This window comes from Python bivittatus, unplaced genomic scaffold (genome assembly GCF_059951505.1).
Source record: "Python bivittatus isolate LINGU-HERP-01145 unplaced genomic scaffold, Pbiv_v1 ctg000330_np1212, whole genome shotgun sequence".
NCBI lineage: Eukaryota > Metazoa > Chordata > Lepidosauria > Squamata > Pythonidae > Python > Python bivittatus.
Window position 1 is genome coordinate 42,388,977 of NW_028277058.1, and position 19,259 is coordinate 42,408,235.

The 19,259-nt window shown below is 36.1% G+C and overlaps 1 protein-coding gene across 4 annotated transcripts in view; it reads left to right on the forward strand.

Moving 5' to 3' along the window:
• Nucleotides 1–19,259, forward strand: part of SLC41A2 (solute carrier family 41 member 2) — a 45,907-nt gene that overhangs the window by 18,335 nt on the left and 8,313 nt on the right. For 3 of the 4 annotated variants that reach the window (XM_025164173.2, XM_007424355.4, XM_025164174.2), the window contains 7 exons: nucleotides 470–541; nucleotides 2,519–2,663; nucleotides 3,792–3,938; nucleotides 6,751–6,898; nucleotides 8,410–8,489; nucleotides 12,285–12,416; nucleotides 13,132–13,280. In XM_025164173.2, coding sequence (XP_025019941.1) covers nucleotides 470–541; nucleotides 2,519–2,663; nucleotides 3,792–3,938; nucleotides 6,751–6,898; nucleotides 8,410–8,489; nucleotides 12,285–12,416; nucleotides 13,132–13,280 — 873 coding nt within the window. The remainder of the gene's footprint in view (nucleotides 1–469; nucleotides 542–2,518; nucleotides 2,664–3,791; nucleotides 3,939–6,750; nucleotides 6,899–8,409; nucleotides 8,490–12,284; nucleotides 12,417–13,131; nucleotides 13,281–19,259) is intronic. The other variant, XM_007424358.4, reaches the window with a different exon arrangement.

Genomic DNA, 19,259 nt, shown 5'->3' on the forward strand with positions numbered 1-19,259 from the left:
CATGGATGTATATATGATAACGTTACAATGTTGTTGTCTGTGCTTTTCCTAATGATTCTCATTATGATGTTTTGCCTTTTTTCATGCATCCACATTCTGAGCTGACATTTGTACTGGGGTATCCAGGACCACCCCAAGGTCTCATTTTGATCAGTCACTCATCGTGTACCACTATACATTTGCTGACACTGTTTATTTGCGCATCCCTCAGGAAATATGCATCCTCATTGCCTTCAGTTAGTCTTAGGGCACTTCCATGCACACAAACATCCAGCCAACATTTTCACACCGACAGGTGTTGCCATCTTTGCCATGCGCAGAAGCATTCAGCTAGCACCTTGCTGAGAAATACTTGATGACCTTAGTGGAAGGGCCTATTACTAAAATTGAGTGTTCAATTCTTTTAAGTAATGATAAGGAAATACATTAAGATTTTTCAGTTGCTAAAGTACTTTATTGCCTTTTATAGGTAAATGTCGGGAAAATGGATTCACCAATTGAGAAGTGGAATCTAATAATTGGTAATCTGGCTTTAAAACAGGTAAGGGCATTAAAAGAAGTCATTGCAATGCTGTTCCTCTTCATTTTGGAAGCAAGGAGTAGTAGTATCAGAAAATCTCTCTCTATTAATTAATCCAGTGGTGGTCCCCCACCCAGCTGTGACTTCTCCCGAATGGCCTCCTGTATCTATAGCTGAGGCTAAGGATGTCATTGTACATTCTTATCTAGACTCTAACACCTCACTGAGAGTCAGATGGTGCTGCTTCCATCAAAACCAGGTGGCAATGAGAAGGGTATTTAGGATACCGGCTTCCTTTCACCTAAAAGAACAACTTGTAGTAAATTATCAAAAAATTAAAGTGCTATCGTTTGCACGACACAACAGTATATTACATAAATGGCAAATTAATGGGACCCTAATAGAGCAGGTACCTACTTATACATATCTTGGGGTGCACTTCCAGCCTTCCTTATCTTGGAGCAGACATTTCTCTTACTGGGCAGGTGTGGCCCAATGTAGCTCCACAGCTGCCTTAAGATTCTTCTGTTCAAAGGGGACACGTTTTATTCCTGCAGCTTGCAAGGTTTTTCTGCTAAGGTCATGTCTCAGTTTCTTTATGGTATTACAATTTGCATTTTTACAAAGTTTAATAACTTGGAAGCTGTCCAGTCTAAACTTATAAAATCAATTCTTACAGTTCCAAGATGCATCAAGAATGTTGTTTTATGGTTGGAGACAGGTATGGTTTCTGTGGGTGTCAGAGCCTGGTTCTATCCCCTTAATTTCAGGTTGGAATTGATTTTCTTCTCCTGTGGGTCTGGCTCCATGGGTTCTCAGAGATTGTTTTAAATCAACCTGGTTAACAAAAGCTAGTAGCAAACTCCAGTCCTGAGGACTCTCTTTGGAAAGCTTCTGTCCATTGGGCTTTGAAAATGCCAGGAGTCATTTTAAACAACATATCTGGGATTTTATATTGATTTTCATACCAGTTTAAGCCTAGTATCCAACTCTACAGTGTATGTGTTCTTCTCAAGTGGCCATGTGCCATCTTATCTCTTTTCAATTGTAATTCTGAAATTTTGTTGGGCTTTCACCTTGGCCAGGTTGGATGCACTCCCCTCTGCAGTTCTGTAGGGGCGGTATAAAAACATTCCTTTTCAGCAGTGCTTATGCCCATGTAGAGAAGGCTCTGTGGAATTCCTAAGCCATATGCTCCTTTGTTTCTCTCTCTCTTTAGGGAATCTTGGAAGATATATATTTATCCTATTTTAAAGAACTACCCTGGTAGAGAGCACAATGTCTATCTGTCATTGCTTCTATCTGACCAGGACCCTGACATATCTTTCCAGGCTGCCCGATTTTGTGCTATGATTTGTTGTGTGCATCCTACCTATGGTTGAAGTTTAGCACAAATTTTCATGATTCCCCCTACTATCTGTATTGCAGTTACTATAATAATGTATTTTATGTAATTTTATTCTTTTTAAAAAAGTTTTATTAATAATAATTACAGGTTGATGTATTGTATTGTGCTCTCTGGCCTAAAGGCCGTAATAAAGTTTTGATGATGATGATGTAAGGAATGCTGATATTTGACCACAATACAATAAATGCTATGTTTAAAACCAACTATCCAGGGGAAAGGTGGAGCCCATTACTCCTGAATGTCTGTTAAAACTGAGAATATATCATTTTCAACAATTACATCACAACATACATTTTATCATTTGCATCAAAATGTGATAACCCAAATGACAGAAATTGACTGAAATAGTAAAATAATCCTGACTATTCCGGATACAATGGAATGGGTCCGTTAAATGCACATGCTGCCAACTTGTCCATTGTATCTGAAGTCCATTAAATCTCCATCCAGTAAACCAAGGGTTCACTGTATTGATAGTTGCTTGATTTCCTGAGTACTAGCATCAATTTTATACAGAAATGTGTATAAACTCTATTGTGTTATAGAGAAGCATACTTTTCTCATGTTAAATATTTATTGTTATTTTGTAGGTACAAGCAACAGTAGTTGGTTTTTTGGCAGCTGTGGCAGCAGTTATATTGGGCTGGATTCCTGAAGGGAAATATCATCTTGATCACTCAGTTCTCTTGTGTTCTAGCAGTGTAGCAACAGCCTTCATAGCATCACTTTTACAGGGTAAAACAAAATTGTAATATTTTAAATGTAAACATCATTAATTTTAACATCAATATAAAGAAATAGCAAGGTCAATTTCACTTGACTGATGCTCTATCCATAAGTACATATTAAAAAATTTCAATTGTACTTTGAATTTATATTTATTTATTTATTACAATCATTCATAGTCACTGGTTTTTATTTGACCACCTTTTCATTGAAGCTATGTACCATAATCCTTCCCAACTACCAAAGATAACTCTACTTTTATTAACAGAAACATCTGAATTTAATCTGAACCTCCCAGCACTTCCAAAGTATTTTCCTCTTTGGCTAGTAGACTGATTATTTTTAATGTTGTTGTATCATCATCAAAGTCCACTGATGAGTGGACACCAATAATAAATTAATACTAATAATGGGTATCATTTTCACATGGATGGCAGGTCCCTACTTGAGTGAATGTACAATCTAAAATTCAACGTAATATCAGCAAAAAGAAAAATGAAGAACAGAATATCTGGGGAAAAATGTGAATTTATTTCTGTTACGGAAATTTAGAACTTATTAGAGTAAAATAACAGATTTAATAGTGTTTCTGTACGTTACTAGTAAATGTAGTGGTCTTAATCGTTCTCTTCTGAGGTACCTTTATAACGAATCTAAATTTTCTTTTGTAATGGTTTTGCTATAGACAACATTTTTTTAATGGCATTGTTAACATTATATGTTACTTTGATTGACAAGTATCACTATAAATTTTTGGGTTGTTAATTGGAGACATAATACCTTGACAGTTAAATGTACAATGCATTAAATTTAGTTCATCTATGCAAATACATCCAAAGCAGATGGATTTACTGTTACTGATGGTAACAGATGGTGTTACTGGAATCATTGTTTAACAACTTTAACAATTTTGGTTTCAGCTACACTGCCTCTAAAATGATTATTAAAGCACTTAGTATAAAGCAGTTTTTCATAATAATGTGTAATTGTTTTAAACACAGTAATAATAAAGTTGGTAATAAAATAGCCCATCACTGAATTTAGAAATAAAGGACATTTTCTCTGAACTCTTCTGAAGTTTTCTTATATAGAGTTACAAAGTAAGATTGACCCACTTTCTATTTAAAATGGTTCTAGGAATAATAATGGTTGGTGTTATTGTTGGCTCTAAGAAGACTGGCATAAATCCTGACAATGTTGCAACACCTATTGCAGCCAGCTTTGGAGACCTAATCACGCTTGCCATTTTGGCCTGGATAAGTCAGGGTTTATATGATTGCCTTGGTAAGTACTCTTTCTTTCCAGTTTCTTGTAAGAAGAACTAATTTGCCAATTCAAAGTATCTGTGGAGTCCTTGGTGCTCTCTGAGCTTGGTCGTTTGCTTGCAGACGTTCCATTACCCGACTAGGTAACATCATCAGCGCTAGTGAGTGTGGGGTTTGCTCCCTGTTTTTGTACAATAGCTTGCCCTGCCAGAGTTGGTGAGGGTGTAGTTTCCTCATTGGTAGTTACTACCAAGTGAACTATCAAGGAGAAAACCATATTGGCAGGGCAAGCTACTATTTGCTTTTATACTATTTCTCTTTTAATATCCTTTTGAAACACTAGAGGGCACTGTTGGGTTGGAGTTTGGATATCTTGGGAAAGCTTTTGTAGAGGTTTTAATATTGAAATCAGTGACAGTAACTATCATATTAAATGCATCTAAGATTGAAATATAAGCCTATAAATATAACCATAGGATGCACTTAATATTTTTATTTTTAATTGTTTTAGCATAAGCAGTATTTCCTGAAAAAAGTGCTCTAAATATCAATTATCATGCATTCCTTTGCACTGTTGTGTTTTTATTGAGTTTTATTCTGATACTTTGGGAATTTATGTTGTTTTTACTGTTTTGTGCACCACCCAGGGTGGTTACAATATGGCCAGCTACATATGTCTTTAAAAATAAATTAATTAATTAAACAATTATCACTGTCAGTTATAACCAGTGATATAAACTTTTGGTGTGACCTTTCCTAAGTTTTCTACTTTGCAGTTTAGATTACAGCCCTAATAGTATTCCATACTAATTAGGTACTAATTAGGCCCAACCCTTTCAGCTCTAAATAAAATTGGCTGGATACTATAACCTGCTAAGATAATCCTATGATGCACTACAGAAATAGTAACTAATGTTGATAGCAAAGGAACTCTAGAATCAATAAGCATTGTGAATCTTCAATAAGAATTAACTTTAGAAAGTTGGTAGTAAGATCATGTAGTAAACTTGTTTGCTCAACAATCTTTTCTTTCTTTCTTTCTTTCTTTTTTTTCCTGTAGCGCTTCTCTTTTTTCCCCACAGTTACTTTGATCTTTATTCCAGTGCCTGGGCTATCCTGTATTCCTTTTAGGAGACTAGGAATTATGCAAATTCTACTATCAGTACCTGGATTCAGAGCCCTATACTGTAGTCTGCTGGTTATTCCTGGTTTTTATCTTAGTTTCTTTCCGCAGGGGAATCTTACTAAATCTTGAACCTACCAACAAAAGAAAATAATTCACCATCTGTGTTGTTATACTAGAAAAAACAGTTACAGAAATGGGCTTGATTGTATTTGAAAGATAGCATGCTCTGGACTAGGAATACAAAGGGCATCTGTGATGTGTGCCCGCTCCATCTTGGATATTGTAGGAGGACAGCTGCATTAGTCTATGGGGGCCCAAAATCAGAAAGGAGTTGAAACAGACTCCTTGTAGTTTTGGGCTTCCATCTTGGATATTCAAAGTATAGGCAGAAGATCCAAAGGTTATGTAAAGAGCATAGCACATCTTGCTTTTCAGTTTGGTTAAAATACAAAAATTATTCTGCAATATTTCTTTCTTATTGAAGCAATTTATTTAGATTTTGCAGTGAAGAGATGGAAGGAGAAAGTCAACTGAGAATCCATAAATGAATACTTTGTCTTTCTTTATGCTGTGCCATATATTGCCAGAACAAATTATATTTTAGCATTGCTAAATGATACAGCAGAAAGCATTGTACCAAGTATATTTCATATGAATATCATGCTTGTATGTTTTTAAAAAATTCTACAAGGGAGTTCTAAAGACAAAACAGGTTTTTGGGGGAGAGTCACAAACACTGATCTGAATTCCTAGATGAAAGAATAGAAGCTCTATAATGATAATTCTTAATTATTTAAAAGATTTTCATACTGCTTCCTGTTCAAGGATCTTGACATGGTTTATGCTAAAATTCAAACTCTTAGAACAGTAGGTTAATCCAAATGATAACAGGATACTTTAAACAGTATGAAAACATACAATATAAATAAGCCATAAAGTACACAATAACACAGAGTAAAAGTAGCCGTAAAAGTTTTAAAATATCAATGCAGCATTAACTTTATGTGTCAGAGAAGGTTAAAAAAAAGGATTAGGAAAAAAATAAGAATGGTTTGTTGTAGATGTCTCAAATGGTGTCTATAGTTATTCAAGCATAAAATAATATTTCTGATCATGAGATATATGTCAGCAATGAAGCTGAATTAATAACAAATACATTATAATTAATAATTTTGTTTAGAAAAGGGAAGCAATTCAAGAAAAGTGTCTATCTGACAAATAAGGGATATTAATTCTTAAAAACTACCGGTAGTCCTCGACTTACAACCATTTGTTTAATGACCATTCAAAATTACAATGGCACTGAAGAAAGTGACTTATGACTAGTCCTCGCACATATGACCATTGCAACATCCCGTGATCACATGATCAAAATTCAGGCGCTTGGCAACCAGCATGTATTTATGATTGTGGCAGCATCCCAGCATCACATGATTGCCATTTGTAACCTTCCCAAGGGGTTTCTGAAAAGCAAAGTCAATGGGGGAAACTGGATTCACTTAATCGTATGATTTGCTTAATGACTGTGATTGGCTTAACGACTGCAGCAAAAAAATTCGTAAAATTGGGCATGATTCACTTAACAACCACATTGCTTAGTAATGGAAGTTCTGGTCCCAATTGTGGTCGTAAGTCAAGGACTACCTGTAGTAACTAATTTCCTCAGAATATTATGAGAAATCCTAACATTTTCTTTTAATTCTAGAGAAATATTATTATATATCTCCTTTAGTTGGTGCCTTTTTCTTGGCTCTGACTCCCATGTGGATTATAATTGCTGCTAAGCATCCAGCTACAAGAACAGTCCTTCATTCTGGGTGGGAACCCGTTATCACTGCAATGATCATTAGCAGGTAAGTAGCTTAATGTCATTTGAAAAATGTTTAAAAGGGATCCAATCCAGCTGTAGCTGTGTTGTAAATCAATGATGCACTTGACAAATAATGTAAGATTCTGGACAAGGATACACAATTACACAAACTTATTTTTTTCAGTATAGAAGGCACATCTCCAACAGCAAATAAATTTGTTTATCTAAATGTGTTCAGTGCAGCCCTGAAGGCCCTACAAAAGTTGCCATGAAATTGCAATTTCTAATACAATAGAACAAGAATTATTAATTACAGGAACAATAATATTAATTAAATGTAAGTTAAACCAACGTTACCTTTGTCCTGTCTCCACTATGTCTTTGTTTTGTACCCAATTATGTCTTTGAGTGCAATTCCTAGCCTGCCTCTTGAAAAACAGAATCAGTCCTCAGCTCCCCCAAATGTTAACCTATGATATTTATTGAATTAAGATATTGTAAATTTGTTTTTTATCTAGAAAGTTTCAGGGCAGTATATAAAATCATGAGGAAAAGTAATTATGCCACTCTAAATAGAATCCTATTCAATACTAGTGAGAGAATGAACAAGAAGTACACAAACTGTGAAAACCACAAAACCAAAGCCACAACATTGATGTATAAAATCCAGTAGGCAATAAAGAGTTCTTTATCTCAAATTGAACCAATTGTAATGTCAGCATCAGATGTATGGTTTTGGGAGGGAGCTCCGACGCTTTGGTGTCACCATATGTTGTAGAGGCATTCCAAAAGCACTGAGATTGAAATGTTCTAACTTCAAAATGACCTATTTTGATCTCAGAATGGGTTGTTCCAACCTTACCTTAAAATCATTCCAACCTCTGTTTTGCAGCTGGAATGGTCCGTTTAGAACACATCTGGTTCAGAATACATTCTGGTCAGTATCAGAATGTTTCAACCACAAAATGATTTACGCATCTATAATAAACAACAAGCTTTCTAAAAGGAAGGCACCCTGAAAGATTTTAAGGTGCAGCTAGGCTGAAGTGAAAAGAAATACTTCTATTTGGGTCTAAGATGTATAAGGCTTTAAAAGTAAATATGACCTTGAATGGACTTCTGCAGGAAAATTAAGAACAAACTTACATTTTATCCATTTAGATTCTATAGTCTTAAATGGGGTTAATTTTTAAAATTATTGAATATTTTATTTGTTGTTAAATACTGATCTGAAATGTGAAATTAACTACTAGATTGCATTTGCTGGATTTTAGAATCTGTTGGCAGAATAGATTTTAAAATAAAAGCTATGTAAATATGTATGTTCAGTTTGAACATACTTACTAGCATAGTTCAAGATTTTATAGATATGTTAAGAATATTTCCTGGTTGTGTTAGATTCAGTCTTAGAAATCATATAGCAAAATCTGTAGCATACATATATAGCTTCCAAATTACTTCTGTTTTGTTTATGAAGCAACAATATTGTTTGTAGCATTTAAATAGCTTTTGCAGTCTGACTAGCCCTGTCTGAAATTTCAAATTCTTTTTCAGTATTGGTGGCCTTATTCTGGATACAACTGTATCTGATCCTAATTTGGTTGGGATTGTTGTTTATACTCCAGTAATCAATGGTAAGGCAGACATGGAATTTCTTAAAATTGCTGTGGCTCAGTGCATGCTGGTTAGATAAAAGAATATTCCAGACCAAATTGAGACATAAGTGGGTGGGTATGTACTACTGTAAAGTCACACTGTAATTTTAGAGTAAAAACAGTTCCTGGTTTTCTGTTGTGAAAAGATAAATATACATTCAGAGAACAGATGAGAATAAAAAATATTCTTTTAAACCTCTCATAGTTTATATGTTTAGATCCCAGATATAGATTTTAAAACATTTTCTTAGATATTTGTATTTATGTCTGTGTAAAGATTTCTGTGAATAAAAGATAGATATAGTAATATCTCTGTTTGTAACATTGTAGTGGTCAATATGTATGCCTAAGAAATTATATTTCAGTGCACTGAATTCTACAGGTAGTCCCTGGGTTAAGAACGCCTGGTTTACAGACAACCCATGGTTAAGAACGGAACCTATTGTAGCAATATTCAAGTTAAATACACAATGGTTTGAGCTAACTACACAATACTGCTTACACAGTATTATACAATAATACTGTTCTGGCTTACATACAAATTCGACTTAGGACAGATCTTAAGAACGGAACTCGTTCTTAAACTGGGGACTATAGTTTGAAGTTTACTATAGTTTCCACATATATTTAATGTACAGTTTGTTAGACAAAATGAGAAAACAGAGCAGTATGTTAGAATTAGCAAATGTATATGGCTGCCCACCTTAATCGAATAATTGTGGGTGGCTAACATGTGATAAAACCAAAACATACATATGAACATAATAAACAGAACAATAAAAGGTACTAGGTACAAATAATCATGCTCTCAACCAGTACAGAGCAAAACACCCAAATTGGGCTCCATTAACACCTTGGCCCCAAAGCCGGAGGGTTTTAAGAGCTTCCAAAAGGCCAACAGTGTCTCTCTCTCTCTCTCTCTGTGCGCACAGTCATGCTTATGCTTACTACACTGGAAACATTCCAGTTTTTTAAATGCAGTCTTATGAGTTCAGGGGTGTTACCTAAATTAGCAAACAACTGGTTCTGACAATAATTTGTCATGTTGACCCTCACAGCTTGAGAAGGCGTGTGGTGGACGACGATCTGGGCAGATGCAAAAAAGTGATTTTCTTTTATCTTGCCTCCTCCAAACATTTTATCATGAGATAAAAGCAGTTTTATCACCTTTAATCACTGTAACTAATGTAAATCTCAGTGGGAGATATCATGAGGGAGTCCTTCCCATGGCCTTCTTCAGATGGAAAGTGTAGGTAGCCAGAAAGCCTACAGAACTGTATATCAGAAAACATCACAGCAGTAGCATCTTCTACCATCTGCTAAGATAAAGCTCAAAAACATCACCCAAACAAATTGTACAGAGGTTCTTAAGCACACTGAGAATAAGACAGAAAAATCAAGTGTCTTTCATAGGAGAAAACTGAGAAATTGCGTTCCAGATTTTTGCTACAGCACTAGTAGTAACAGAAAAGGGCTATCTAGGAAGAATAGGTTTTAGCAGCAAATGGCATTCTAAGGTAGAATATTTACCTTACGCCTCATCTTACCTTTCAGCCAGCCCTGAAAGCAGAGAAATGGGCAAGTTCTTGAGTCAGCAGACTTCAGTCTGGTTTAGTCTGGTCAGGAGGTTTTCCTCGCTAGGAATCAAATTGCTTGGCCTGAATCATATATTCCAGAATGGAGTTTTTATAGAGCCAAGTGAACTGCATTAGTTCCTTGTCTCCTGAGCAGATGTAAAATAAAAGGGAAACATAATGCTGCTTCCTTGGTGCTGGAGATAAGAAACTGGAGCCTGACTCTGGGGATCCCCAGTGCAAGATGTCTGCTGCCTTGTACTTACAGCTCAGTGCTTCAGCCTTGTGATGGGGGGGGGGGGCATTGCTTTTTTTTTTTACTTTGCACATTGCACAATTCTAGTGCTCATAGTGGTGGGAATTTTTAGGTGCCATGATTCAGCTGCTGACCTGCCACGTTGCTGTTGCTGTGAACATTGCAAAACATGGATTGTGTAAATTAGAAGTGAATTGTAATGTGAGCTTTTGTATTCTTTGTTATTTTTATGCCGGGGTTATTTTAAGGGTTCCTCTAGGGTAAAAAGGTTGAGAAAGGCTGCAGTATGATGCAAACCATCAGGGGCTTCGAATAGACTGACTATTCATACCATAGTGGCTATCTTCCTCCAAATATTTATATAGTTTCATGCTATGCACAAAGTACTACCATTACTTCTGTATTACTGCCCATTATGGCAGAATTCCCAGTGTTGAGGTTTCCATCAGCCTTTTTTCAGCCAAGTGCCCTCTAGATATGTGGATTATATGGGGGAGCTGTAGTTAGACCTTATGTTCTGTTGGGTTTCTTTCCCACCTGTCCACTTTTTATACCGATCAGCTCCTGTCTGTAGGCCCACAGGCTTCCATCCTGTTTCCTTCTTGGTTTCACCTGTTCTTTAGGTCTGTGTCATCAGTTGTTTTCTTAACTGCCTTAACTTCAAGCCAGTGGTAGATTTCACGTCCTTATTTAGTATCCTGGCTATCGGCCATCTCTTTTGTTTCTTTATACCTGGAACATTGCCCTTATGTGCATTCACATCTTCTCCCTTCCTCATTTTTCTTCAAATCTCCTTCCCTTTCATCTACCTTCCCTTAGATTCTTATTTCTTAATGTGTTGTTGCCTGCATTCTTTCTTCAGCTTCCTTGTTTTGTTGTTCCCTGTGTCTTATCTTCCTTATCTCCCAGGTCCTTTGAATGCAACTTCAATCCCAACCAGTCTGATCATTTTTTATTCCCTAAATGAAGCTACGTTGCAAACTTCTTTCTTATCCTTCTGTGCAATTTAGTGGAATGAGCTGCATACCTGCTCGCCAATTGTTGTCAAAGAATGCACTCCTACAATTATTGTATTGCATTTATTTCATCGCAAAAGGGCTTTAAAAACCCCAAATAATCTTCACAGCCAGTCTTTAAGCATTCTTCCCTTATTCCTTCTATACTTTGAAATGTAGCAAAGAATTCTTGAGGGATTATCATACTCATTATCTTGGAAGTGAATTACACCTGCAGGACAGGTGAGCTACTGAAGAGAAGGTTTTTGGTATTGCTTCTTGATACTGTAGAACCAGTGCAGAGGAAGTAATTAATATATCCTTAATAAGTACCTGGTGAGAATATTTAATATTGATACATTTCTCCAGAGAGCTAAGTATTGTTTAAGAGCCAACTATAGATAGATGAGGCCTTTCTGAACAATGTGCATTCCATATGTGTTGATACAGTCTGGGGATTATGACAGCAATAGTTGTATCACATCTAAAGGGAACCAGATGGGGAAAAGATGGGTTAGACATGGGCAGAGGCTGTTAAAATCACCAAAGACGTTTTGCACCATATCAAGTTAGATTTTCATATCCAGGACCAGCAATCATATTCACTGCATAACATTGCACTAGTTCCCTACTTTTACCATATTAGACTAGGATCTGTTTTATAAATACAATGCATTTTTAATCCGATTCCCCTGGTATAGTTTCCCTCTTCCATGCAGCTCCTACTATACTTTTGTCATTAAATAAATACATTGGCAACAGTAATAAGCCATTGGCTAATAGTCACGAAGCAATAAGGTACAGTTTGTGTATATTCATGTTATGTATTGAGTATGGCAGGAACAATATAGTAGGTAAGGAGATACAAGAAAATGTATTAAATCTACTTTTTAACCTTATTGCCTAATCATTAATAAATAGTGGTATTTTTCCTGCCTCTTCTATATAGGTATTGGTGGTAATCTGGTAGCAATTCAAGCAAGCAGAATTTCTACTTACTTACATTTACATAGTGTTCCTGGAGAATTACCAGAAGAAGCCAAAGGCTGCTGTTATCCATGCAGAACATATTGTGGCACAGGTACATGTTATGTTGACTTGTCTTTACATTCTGATTTTTCTCTCCCAGATGCTCTTTTTTAATACTTTAAGCAAATACTATGGCTAAAGATATTGATAGGCAGACTTATTTCAGGTTTTTTTTGGAGTTCTACAGACTGTACTGCATATAGCACATTACCTTTATTAGAAGCAAGTATTCAAACAAAAAGCATTGAATAAATGCCTCTATTTCATTCTTCCTGTTTGCATTTTTTCCCCTCAAGGGTTGTAGGACTGTCATTTAAAAAAAAGCAGTAAATGTAGTAAGGAGCATTAGTTAGAAAGTGCACTTAGTCCCACAATGAGAGAATTTTCAGAAAAAGAAAATTCATTGATTTCTTAGTTTCTGCAGTGTGCATAGAAAAGCCTTTACTGGAATTGTTTCATGAAGGTAAAATGTCATTCCATCATTAAGCCCAGGATATTTCAAGAAGTCAGTTCTCTTGTTTTTCAATATGCTGCACATGATAATGATTCAGGCATTATGATATATTAAACCAAATGTACCCAAGCATTATCGGTACCTTCTTTTCCCTCCAGTGACTTCTTTTATGTTTGTTATGTTTTATTTCCTGTTACAGTATTTCTTTTCCAGAACCACAGAAGTTAATGAACTAATAAGGTCATCTTAGTAGCCAAAGAAAATATCAGTAGCCTTCGTACTGACAAAAAGTGTTCCTTATTCCTGTTTGCAGGAGTAAACAATAAATCAGCTCGAGTTCTTCTGCTCTTGGTGATTCCTGGGCATTTGATATTTTTGTACACTATCCATTTAATGAAGAGCGGTCACACATCTTTGACCCCCATCTTCATAGTGGTATATTTGTTCACAGCCCTTCTACAGGTAAGGCTAAAACATTTTTGAAATATTACTCATAGATTTATTTTCGAATGTTGGAGATGTAACAACTCAGCCCCCTTTTTCAATTCACCACAGCTTAAAATGATATCTCAGTGATACTTTATGAGTATCATAAATTGCTAAAGAAAATCCAGTGTTTTCATCTTTAATTTGGAAGGGTTCATGGGGTAGTTGCTTTTTCCTTCCTTTACCCAGCTGACTTTCTAGCTTTTTTGTAGATTTTTATATTTTGGTCAGGCTACTTAATGTTTTTGATAGTTGAGTTTGCCATTAATAGCATACCCAGATTATATAACAAATTGTGTAGCATAAAACAATCTTTTTATCCTTTTTGTATCATTCAGTTCATCTGTCCCTTATATTTAGGCTCATTGTTCTTTTATTAGTTATATTAAAATCTGTAGTCCTCAAGAATTAGGAATCAGATAGCTAAATTGTACACACCTATGTTAATATATCAACAAGCTTTAATAGCATTTATGATGATGGCAGTTTAACACCGACATGTCAATTCTTTGTTTCAGTACTAAATTTTCAATGTATTTTAATATTAATCTCCACCCCAGTCCTAATTTTTTGTGTGTCTCAATATCTTAAAGAAGCCAGAGCATAAAAGGTCCTTTGCGCAACTTTGTGTTGTGCGGCAGTTATGCTCCTTCCTCGATTGGGAGGCTTTCCGCACAGTCACTCATGCCCTGGTCACCTCCCAGTTGGGCTACTGCAATGCGCTTTATGTGGGGCTACCCTTGAAGAGTATCTGGAAGCTACAGCTGGCACAGAATGCGGCGGCGCGGACAGTTCTGAATGCCCCCAGGGGTGCACATATAGCACCACTGTCGCGTGAGCTGCATTGGTTGCCAGTTTGCTTCCGGGTCCAATTCAAGGTGTTGGTTATCACCTTTAAAACTCTTCATGGCACAGGACCAGGTTATCTGAGGAGCTGTCTCACCCCTTTTATATGAGCCCACCCCACTTGGTCCAGCAGAAGGGGCATGCTGCAGACCCCACCAGTCAAGGAATTTCAACTGGTGGGATCTAGAAAGAGGGCCTTTTATGTGGTGGCCTCCGCTCTCTGGAACAACCTGGAACACACCAAAGCAGGTGTGGTGTGCCCCCACTCTCATGGCCTTCAGGAAAGGCGTGAAAACCTGGCTATGCCAGAAGGCCTAGGGGCTGGATGGGGGCTCCCACCAGTGGAAGTGGCTTGTGGGGTAATTGACCTTGCCCCCCCGCTCGTCATCTTGAATGTTTTTTAGTATTTATGTATAGGGTTGTTTTATAGTAGGATTTTAATTGATTAATTAATTTTAATTGTTTATATGGGTTTTTTTTTAATTGCTTGAGTTTTGGGTTTTAATTGTGAGCCACCCAGAGTCACCTGCTGGGGGAGATGGGCAGCATACAAATTTAATTAATATTTAAATAAATAAATAAATAAATGCTAAAGAGTCCACATTTTATTTAACTTACAGAAGATTTGGTTTTTTAAATGTTCTACAAATCCTATGAGAACTTTAAAACTGCTAAATGTACTTTTTAGTGTAATTGATCAGCTGCATAATTTGAAACTGCACTGTTTAGAAAAATGTATCACTTATTTTTACCCCTGTAATCTTTTAAAAGAAATATTGTGCTATCGTTCTCTAAACATTTGGAGATTCACTATGAAACTGGAAGTGTTGAAAATACCATGGTTTTTTAAGAAATTTAAGTAGCCAAACGTTATATGACATACATAGTTTAATTGTATTCTCTCACTCTCTCTCTCATACTTGGGATTACTCATCATTTTTTATTCTCACAAGTAAACTGGATTGAGAGATGGTACTTGAGATCACCAATTTGCATGGGGCATGAAAACTTTAACTTGGTTCTCCTCAGTTCCAATCTCACACTCCGTTACAGTGCTTCTCAACCTTGGCATCTTGAAGATGTGTGGACTTCAACTCCTAGAATTCCCTAGCCATGGGAGAATTCTGGGAGTTGGAGTCCACACATCTTCAAGTTGTCAAGGTTGAGAAGTACTGTTCTATTATGTTGGCTTTCTTTGCTAATGTCACTGGAGCTGAATTGTTGATGCTTGTTCTATCACCTTTACATTAAGGTCATGCATTTTATCTTATGTCACTTGCATTTTAGCAAATAGTCTGAATATGTTAGAACTAGAAATTGATAACACTAGAAAGACAGAATACAGTAGTGCTCCAAAGCACTAATAATCAGTTATGAACTTGCTCGAGTTATGAATGGACTGGTTTCTCAATCTATCAAGTTATATTGTGGCATTTGGGAAAGATTCTCTTTGTTCCTTTAATGTTCCTTTTGTGTCTTGAACCATTAGCTTCTTGTATCAGCCAGCCTCAAGATATTAAGGGTGTGGAGGCACTTGACACTGATATAAATTGTCCTTATGTGGATGATATTATGACTATCCTTGATAATTATGCAGTATCATTACCAAATCTTATTGAAATCATATAGCAATTGGGTTTATAATTATGCCATTAATTGGAACAAATCTAATTTGCTGCCTTTGGAATATGCTGTAACTAGAGATTACTGTCAGAGATTGGGATTTACAATTTGTACAAATTCTATGAAATATTTAGCTTTATATCTTTTTCAAAATATATCACAAAATGTTGAATTATATATGTTTAAATGTATAGATGCAGTTTCAGTAGTTATAAGTTGATGGTTAAAACTCCCATTAAGTCTTTAGGGCAAGAGTAATGTTATCAAAAATGAGTATTATTTTGAGATTAAAATGCATATTTTAAGAAGGATTCCAGTGTTAATCCCTCTTATATACTTTACAAAGATAAGTTAATGAGAAAAAGTTTATGGCAGACTAAAACCACTCTAATGTCCTTGGCCAAATTAGGATTACTATTTAATGAGACAGCTTCAGTTTACTTTTTAGTTGTTATCATTGGCCTTTTTTAAAATGTCTATATTATTTATTTATTTATTTATTTATTTATATTTCAAATTTGTCACCGCCCATCTCACTGTGGAGTGACTCTGGGCGGTTTACAGTAAAAATAGAATAAACATTAATTAACATAAATAAATATTAATTAATTAATTAAAATATTATTTTGGAATGAGACATTTTATGAATATTCCTCCCTTTAGATGTGTTTGGAAAGCAAGTGTATAACACCACTGAAATCTTGGCATATTTTAGGGTCCAGGTATACTAAGTAGGGATTTTAGTTTCCAGGCATATTTGGCTATTAATAGGTGAATTTGGGATTTTGATCCCAAATCACATGTTGCAGAATATCTGTAACTCAATTTTGAAAATGATAGGGAAGACATTTTGTTAGAACACTTTGTCTAAATCAACACTTTAAATCAACTGATTTCTAGTGATTGTTTTAAAGGCTTTGAGAGATTGTGTGTTGAAGATTTACCCACAGCATTTGCTTGACAGTGTCAACAACTAGAACATGTAGTAACTAAACAGAATGGCTTGCCTCTGAGGTACCTGCAGTTTTAGGATCCTTAAAGGACGCAGTGCCTGAATGAAAACTGACAATTCAAATTTATAAGGAATCAAAAAGTAACATAAAAATATTAGTTACCTGTGTGAATTGTAGAATGAAGAATTGGAATATCCAGTTTTGGGGAATCAATGGGTCCAGATGTCAAAAAATGTAGAATATGCTTATGATTTAAAACTGAATTAATTCATCAGAAAAAATTATTTTGTGTTTGTTGGAACCCCTAAAATGTTTAAAAAGGGATGGATAATAGATTTTTTTGTGTTGGCCTAGTAAGAAATTAGAAAATGAACTCGTGGTTTGGTTATTTCCAGCTATAGCCTTGTTTTGGTTTCAAATCCTTACATATGTCAATACAAATTTGGAAAGAGTATACAGGTAGTCCCCTACCTACAACCATTTGTTCAAAATTACACAGCACTGAACAGATGGTGCTTACGACTGGTCATTGGAGTTCCACCTGTGGTCACATGATCACAGTCTGGGTGCTTGGCAACCCAGCTTGCAGTTATGACCAGTTGCACCGCCCTGCTATCACGTTATCGCCTTTGCAACCTTCCCTGCTGTCTTCCCAGAAAGTCAATGGGGAAGCCGGCAGGGAGGTTGCAAGTCATTGGAATAAGTCTCCCCCACTTGCGCACCCTCCCCAGACCCTCTGTGCTTGCATCGTGCTGGCCACTCATGCACCCCTGTGCACCTTCCCCAACCTGGCCAATTATTATGGCTACATTCTGAATATTTTTTTTTAATGATAAGTTAAATTGCTGCATTATGGAAAATGTATGACTTTCTAGTCTATTAATATATTCAAACTCGTAAAAATGTTTTCTGGCAATTGAAATTCTCTGTGTGTGTGTGTTTTATGTTGTCTGCCATTTGAGATAATATCAGAATAGTAGCAGTTAATGAAATTAAATGATTTTCTTTGTCTCCAACTAGTCTTTGAAGGTAGTTGCTAAAGGTTTGCATAGAAATAGAATGGAAATAAATGGAGAGAGAAATTATTTTCCCATATATACTTCACAGCTTAAAGCCTACTACCCCCACCCCATCCCACACACATAGATACTTCAGCAAAATTACACAATTTTAGTAAGCTTTGAGTATTTCCTTGTGATATACCAAAAAATTTAAGGCTATTTGTGTACTAAAAATGTGTAAGGTACTATGATTTGAGTCTTGAACATGAGCAGAATTAACACCTTGTTTTGTATTGTAGAATTCAGAAGGAAATTGGGAGTTAGGATACAATTATGTACACAATTTTCAGCCATAGTTTTCCTACTTTCCAAAATCCTTGAAGTTGTAGGAGGCCTGTCCTTTGACAGGATAAATGGATTTATGGAAGAACTTTTACTTGCAATCCAACTTCTTGTTGTTTTGGTGCCTTTGAGTCAGTGTTGACTCCTGGTGACTGCCTGGATAAGTCCCTGCAGTTTTCTTGGCAAGGTTTCTCAGAAGTGCTTTCCCATTGCTGTCTTTTTTCTAGGGCTGAGAAAGAGTGAGTGGCCCAAGGTCATCCAACTGGCTTTGTGCCTAAGGTGGGACTAGAACTCATGGTCTCCTTGCTTCTAGCCTGGTGCCTTAGCCAGAATGCTGGCTGGGGAATTCTGGGAGTTGAAGTCCACACATCTTCAAGCTGCCAAGGTTGAGAAACACTGCCTTAACCACTACACCAAGCTGGCTCTCTCACTCCAATCCAACTCTAATCCAACTGAAAAAAAACCCTACATGCACAACTCTCAGGCTATAAAGGATGTTTGAAGGAAAGAACAGACTTCTGGGTTTGAGAGTTGTGCCTCTGTCAGATCTGAGCTGAAGGGAAGAAATTTACAGACCACTAACTCCCCTTCAGCTTAATTGCTTCCCTACATACTGATGACTTCTGTTTGCACCCACCCCTCGTCCATCCATGAAATCTTAGCAGCTGGTGGCCAATACAAATATGTTGATCATGCTCCTTGTATTTTAGGATGGATTTTCATAAAATAATAATTTTCTGTTTCTAAACAAGCAGCTGTGTTAGTCTTTTACAGCAGCAAAAAGAGCCACATGGAATGTTAGAACACTTTAACAACCTGGAAAACTTGACTGTGTACTGAAAGAAATTGGTGCCTTGAAAGTCAACATTGCTGGCCTTAGCAAAGTAAGATGGGCAGGAAGTAGAAAGATACAGAGGGAGAAACATACTATAATCTATTCCAGTTATACTTTCTATTCAAACAGCACTGGCATTATCATGAAAAGTAACGTAACATAAGCAATAATGGACTTTTGGCAATAAATGACAGAATAATCATAACTAAAATTGCAGCCAAACCCTTCAATATAGTAATATTACAGATCAAGAAGTGTGGAAAAATATAGTATAGGCATAAGAAATTAGAGGGGTCAAAGATTCATTCAGTTCTATGAGGAGAACCAGCTTTCCATGCCCAATATTATGTTCCAA